Here is a 6,000-nt window from a genome sequence, read left to right as displayed (position 1 = left end):
GTACTACAGTATACATTTTACAAACACAATCTCTAGTCTAGCTCGAGTCCTGTGCTGACCTTGACAGCTATGCATGTGGACTGTAAAACAAGCAACATTCTGAGCCAGAGAGGGAGCCACTTGCGATCCGCCAAGATTTCTGTTTCATTTAAAAAAAAAAAAAAAACCTTCTCCGCATCACTGTATCTCTTTGGTCCCTGTGCCCGGCTTGCTTTGCATTCTGACAGTGCAGCGTGCGCACAGCGACGTGAGCTGTCAGAGGTTACGTCACAAAGAGATCCCCAGGGCGGCTGCACGAGAAGAGAGTATTGCTAGTAAAAACATAGCAAATTACTACAGCAGGCTGCACTTTATCCGGATCACCTTTTTTATCAAATAAGAAATTGACATGGTCGCGCAGGGATTGCATAAATACACCCGGATCCTCCTGAATAACAGCTGAAGGTAGACAGACGCACAGGACTGTTAACTCTTGAGGGCTTTGTGGAAATGCACAGACCATCTTCTCTGAACTGTGCCGGAGAATCCATTTATAAGTCGGCTAGCACGCACTAAAATAATCATTTGATTTTAAATTTGCGGGATGTGGCCAGACTGTCAAACACCACGACATCTGGTTCTATTGATGAATATAAAAGGAACTACGTGTGACTATATGTAGACATCATTATTATTATTATTTTTTTGTCATCTGGCAGTAGGAGTGTGAGTAGGATTTTAAATGTTACTCCTTCTATCGTGAGAGATTTCATCCCTGGGACTGTATCAATTTGTATTCACATAGCAAATCGGTCATTCACTGTTAGTTAAAGGGAGAGGTGATCTATTCTGTAGAGACTGAAGGGACTTCATCATCAATCGGGCAATGGAGAAAATGAAAGATCTAAGAAAGACCTCTGTCCTCTGATATTAATATTATAATAGGATCAAGAGACTGTATCGCGATAGGACGGTGTTTTCACATGAACAGCATATGTTTTGTTTTTACAAAACCATTTTTACTGGATCTGGTCGATCAAAACTGTGATACAGTATGTAATACAAAAATGAAAATATAAATGGATAAAGTCCAATAAGTAAATGAGAGAAATTATACTGGGTTATTTACAGAGGCTTTCCTTATCACTACGTTATTGCTAGGGTTTTTTTTTTTCTTCCTGTATCCGTTTATGTTGCCATCATCACTGTGCTTCCCACCCCCGGCTACCAGATCATAAATACACGTCCTGTCTGCTAGTCTTAGTGCTGAGTCCAGAGACGGCGTGTCCATGACCTCCCCGCTACTCATGCTAATGCAAGAATTGAAACAGACTTGATTGTTAACCCATCGGTATCTGGCTCTGCTGTTCACTATTTTAACACAAAAAGGCAACATTGTAAGGTAAGCTACGTGCAGCGCTCGCTTCCAGTTTTAACGCTTAGTTCTGAACTGTAAGTTGATATAATGTAAATTTCACACGTTGTTTACGTTAGTGGCTTTATTCTTTGTGAAGATGAAAGGTGTCACGTTCTTTTTACTTGACAATTATGACTTACTGGCACACATTTCCACCCCAATTCATAATATGTTGTCGGTTGCAATTGCACGAAACTTATATGGATTTGAATGAACAACCTACGTTTGTTGTTGTTGTTATTAATTTTTCTTAGTGGTAGTAAAAAGACTCGAGTGGGCGGAGGCATTTTTTTAATGTGTGATTTGTTGCAATGCAGAAGATAAATAAGAAAATGGTTAGGTTATTGAAATATTGTTTACTATTTAACCGGCATGCAATGTTTTGTCCCGTCTATATTCGTTTTGAAACTTTTGTGTTTGTAGTAATAAAAAAATACATGACGAGCAGCATGTTGAGACACGCAAGGCTACACACTGTCCAATCGTTATCGTGATAATATGTAAGCAAAATGAAACTCCATCTGTCCTTTAAATTTAATGTCATAGATTATTGTGTGTGTATGTATGTATGTCCTGCTGTGTGTTTATTCGTCCGCAGTACAAGCTCGTATTCATTTGTGTGTTGTTGTTTCCACTAGGCGAAGAGACAGCGAGGAGAAGGAGAATGGCTCTGATGGTAGAACGAGCCCGGAGGCTGGGCTGGATTCTGCTGAAAGCTGTCCTCCGGTTCTCCTTCATGGTCATCAATAATCTTGTTGCCATCCCTTCATATGTTTTATATTTGATAGTACTGCAGCCTGTTCGGCTGATGGACAGTGACACTTTCTGGTACATTGAAGGAGTGATGTTTAAATGGCTATTGGCAATGGTATCCTCGTGGGGCTGGGCTGCAGGATATACAGGTAAGAAGACTAGCTCTTTATTGCATTTGAAGATTATGTTCTCCCTATGACTACAGAAGTTTGATTTACAATAGTCCATACTGTGGTACTCGACTACTTTAATGTCTTGCATTATTGGTCATATTTAATATGCCTGATCTGGCCTTTCTTTAGAGAGATGCAGTGCTTGAGTTCTGGTGGTTTTTTAAATGGGACTTTTTAATTTGTAACAAATCCAATGATTGTCTTATCTTGTTATACACCATAGCTCTTGGTTGGAATGTGTCTTTGGTGGAGGATCATTGAAACTGATTTAATTATGATAAGATAAGACTTAAAATAATTGAAATATTATATATTTAATGGTTATTGTTATTAAGGTCCAAAAATTGTGCAGTTAAGTCATACCAAAAAATAGAGTGACAGTATATGCACAGTTAGCAATGCGTGTGTGTGTGTGTGTGTGGTAGGGGGATGTTTGGTTTAATCATTTCTACAGTACAGGTACAAGGCATAATCTTGTTTGGGGGGGGGGGGTCGGTCCAACTGCTGCTGAAAAGACTAGAAAGTTTTCATTGATACTGCATTTGGATGGGAAAGGTTCAGTTTCCATTTATTTGTTACTGGATGTTCAGTCTTTTAAAGCATGCTGTAAACTCTGCCTACCTGTTCTGCTGACATCCTAATTAATTAGGGGCTTGTTCACCTTAACATACATGTAGGGGGTTAGGTGGCTGGGCTGTATAATTATTCTACAGTAAACCAGGTCTGTTATTTCTTAAGTTACAAAATACTACTTTTCTTTAATAGTGAATCGTAATTCTGTGTGGCTCTCTGAGGTAGTATTTTAGATAAATCAATAGTTAAAGAAAGCTACGGACTGTTGTACAGTGTTGCAACTAGATTACAGGAGATTACCAGTACTGCATTTTTATCACTTATCTTTTAGAACAGGACTTTTGCACTTTTCTCAATGTTAAGATGTTTTTAGATCGCACACTTTCTCTTATTATAGCTAACTCTCTCCCAAAACCCTATGCTAGGTTTGGATTTAATTCCTGTGGTTTTATCAAAACTCCAGATACAAAGTAATACTTGTAATAAACTAAGTGAAGTAGACAAACATTTTGGCTAGTGATACAGTCCCAGGGATAAAATGTTTCATCTGTTTTCTAAGATTTACATGAAAGCATAGGTTGAACTGCAACCAAAAGTCAACAAATTCCAATACTGTTCAAACTATAACTTCAACTTAAGCATGCTACTATTTGATATATATATATTTTTTGCCAATTCGATTATCTATTTTAGGAAGAATTTACCGTTTTTTCGATCTTCATTTTTCAGTTCAAGCAGAGAATGGGTGAAATCAACCTTTATGCATAAAAAAAGACTTTTTATGCCATTAAGAAACGTCTAATTTAGCGAAACCCATTTATCATATTCTACATGCAACAAAACCAAGGTTGCCAACTTTCCAATTGAAATAACGTTTGGTCACACTGGAGCTATACCTTGTAAAGATAAAGATCCTACACAAAAAAATTGTCTCAAGTAAACCGTAGAAAACGCAGCATATAAAAGTGTATTACACAGACTTTTATAGCATAAATTTACGAGTAAAATAATATGCACAGAACCAAACAATAGATAGTTGAACAGAACTAACTTGCACTTATTACCGTATTTGGAGTCTGAGCTCCGCCCCTCTCCTGCTTCAGCACAGCTGGACTCAGAGTCAGTGGACGTTAGCCGTCGGTCAGGGTATTGTGCACAATACTCATTAAGTGTTTTCCTCTTGCACCCCATTTTCAAATCAAACGATTAACGAGACATAGGGGCTTCTCCCATTGGTGCTGGAGGCTCGGTCTCTTGGACGCTCAGGCTCCCCCCTCTTGGGCGCTGGACGCTCAGGCTCCCCCCTCTTGGGCGCCTGCCACTGGGGCTCCTCCTCCTCGCTGGCAAGGCCCCAACTTGCCCAGTGAGCTTGGATGTGGGCGTCCCAGCTGCCATCTGGTATTTCATTGGAGCCTGCTTCCCTGCACGCCTCTGGGAACGGCCGCTCCTCCCCTTCTTCCTCCTCTGCGCAGGGTGCATAAAAGGGTCAGTCGCTGGTGTAGTGTCCCACCTCTGTGCAGTGCCGTCACCACAGACCCTCTTCCATTTTCTTCCAACAAAACCACACACAACAAAAAAGTGTTCTTCAAATAAAATTCACTGGCAGTACTTTTCCTGACCTGAGTCCATGGAGGTGCTGTTATCCCACTTTTCTGACACTTTATGTCACATGGGTGGCTTGTGGGTGAAGTCAGACCAGGAAGAGACAGACTGTACTGCAAGGTGAAGTGCAGTGCATGTATTTCTTAACCCTTTGAGTAGTGAGTTCTGAAATGCACTGCTGGCCCCACGGGAGTGAGTTTTTTTTTTTTTCTGTCTTCTGCATGCGCTTGATTATTACGAGTACGGCGTACAAACAAGCTGAAAGCAATATGTTTGTATGTATGTAATGAATACTGACGAAATACAGACAAATCATTTTTACCGTAAGTAAATAAAACAAATATATTTATTTAGTCACAGGGAAAGGGTTTGACTAAAAAATAACATGTAGGCAATAATCAACGGGATGGAACAACCACAACAACATATCCTAACAAAAAAAAGGGCGAGAGAGAGACATGAATAAATCATATCCGGGCAAACAGGTGGTGGGGGCGGAGGGAGTGAGAGTGTCTAATGCTTCAGGGTATGATACTCCTTGAAGCATGGAGCAACGCACAGAGCTTGGCGCCGCCTCTTCGCTGTCACTTGATGTTGATGATAAATATTCTTCACTTATGTCTTCACTAACACACTCGCTGACATCCGATTCAGTGGAAGAATTGAATCTGAATCTGAATTCAGTATTATTACTAATACTTCTTTCTCATTGAGCGATTTTTCGCCAGTTTACAAACACTGACATTTTTGTGAATGGGTTTATTATATGTAATTCAGTTGATATCTCGCAGAGGGCACAAGAGACCAGTAAAATGTGTTACAGAAACCTACTGTTACAATATTATGTGATCAGGGGTTTTGTAGGCTCAGTAATTCAAGGTTAAAGTTGCAGAACATACCGGTATGTTCGTACTCCTTGGGGACCAGAGAGCAGCAAACGTACCGGTATGTTTGTACTACTCAAAGGGTTAAATATAAATAAAAGGTTTAAACAAAAACAGAAACAAAAACAAGATGGCACGATGGCCAAAACAAACACGTATAATACAGCAACAAACAAACAAGTATTGTGCTGGTGTAAAGCCAGCACGAGTAGCAATTGTTATTTTAAAGATCTTACTGCCACGCCGTCTCCTTTCTCCAAACTCCAGCTCTCATCAACCCTCTTTGAGTCGCTGCTTTGCGTTTAGATACATGGCCATCTCCCAGTTGGTAATTACTTAATTAATTTGGGAGATGGCCATGCTACGCACAAGTTTTAGCTGGATGGGGGATTTTAACTCCATCCATGAGGTTAAATAATAACACATAACAGTGTTTTTAAACACCAAACGCTACATATAAATAATAGTAGTCCAACACAAATACAAAATACGCACTGGGGCGGGGTGTTGGGAAGGGAACTGGAATTGACTATAGCATTTCCAAAAAAGGGAAACCTAATGATTCAAATAAAAAAAAAAAAACATGCTTGGCACAATTACAATACTTTTTGGAATGCAT

The 6,000-nt window shown here is 39.8% G+C and overlaps 1 protein-coding gene across 2 annotated transcripts in view; it reads left to right on the top strand.

The window, feature by feature from the left end:
- The first annotated feature begins 224 nt into the window (after positions 1–224).
- The window catches only part of LOC117403081 (acyl-CoA:lysophosphatidylglycerol acyltransferase 1-like), a 66,676-nt gene continuing 60,900 nt past the window's right edge, over positions 225–6,000 (top strand). The window contains exons 1-2 of one of the 2 annotated variants that reach the window (XM_059024286.1): positions 225–444; positions 2,035–2,298. In XM_059024286.1, coding sequence (XP_058880269.1) covers positions 2,061–2,298 — 238 coding nt within the window. In that variant the 5' untranslated portion in view covers positions 225–444; positions 2,035–2,060. Of the gene's footprint in view, positions 1,382–2,034; positions 2,299–6,000 lie in introns of both variants that reach the window. The other variant, XM_034004983.3, reaches the window with a different exon arrangement.

This window comes from Acipenser ruthenus, chromosome 5, assembly GCF_902713425.1.
Source record: "Acipenser ruthenus chromosome 5, fAciRut3.2 maternal haplotype, whole genome shotgun sequence".
Classification (NCBI taxonomy): Eukaryota; Metazoa; Chordata; class Actinopteri; order Acipenseriformes; family Acipenseridae; genus Acipenser; species Acipenser ruthenus.
This window is presented reverse-complemented; position numbering and strand designations above follow the sequence as displayed.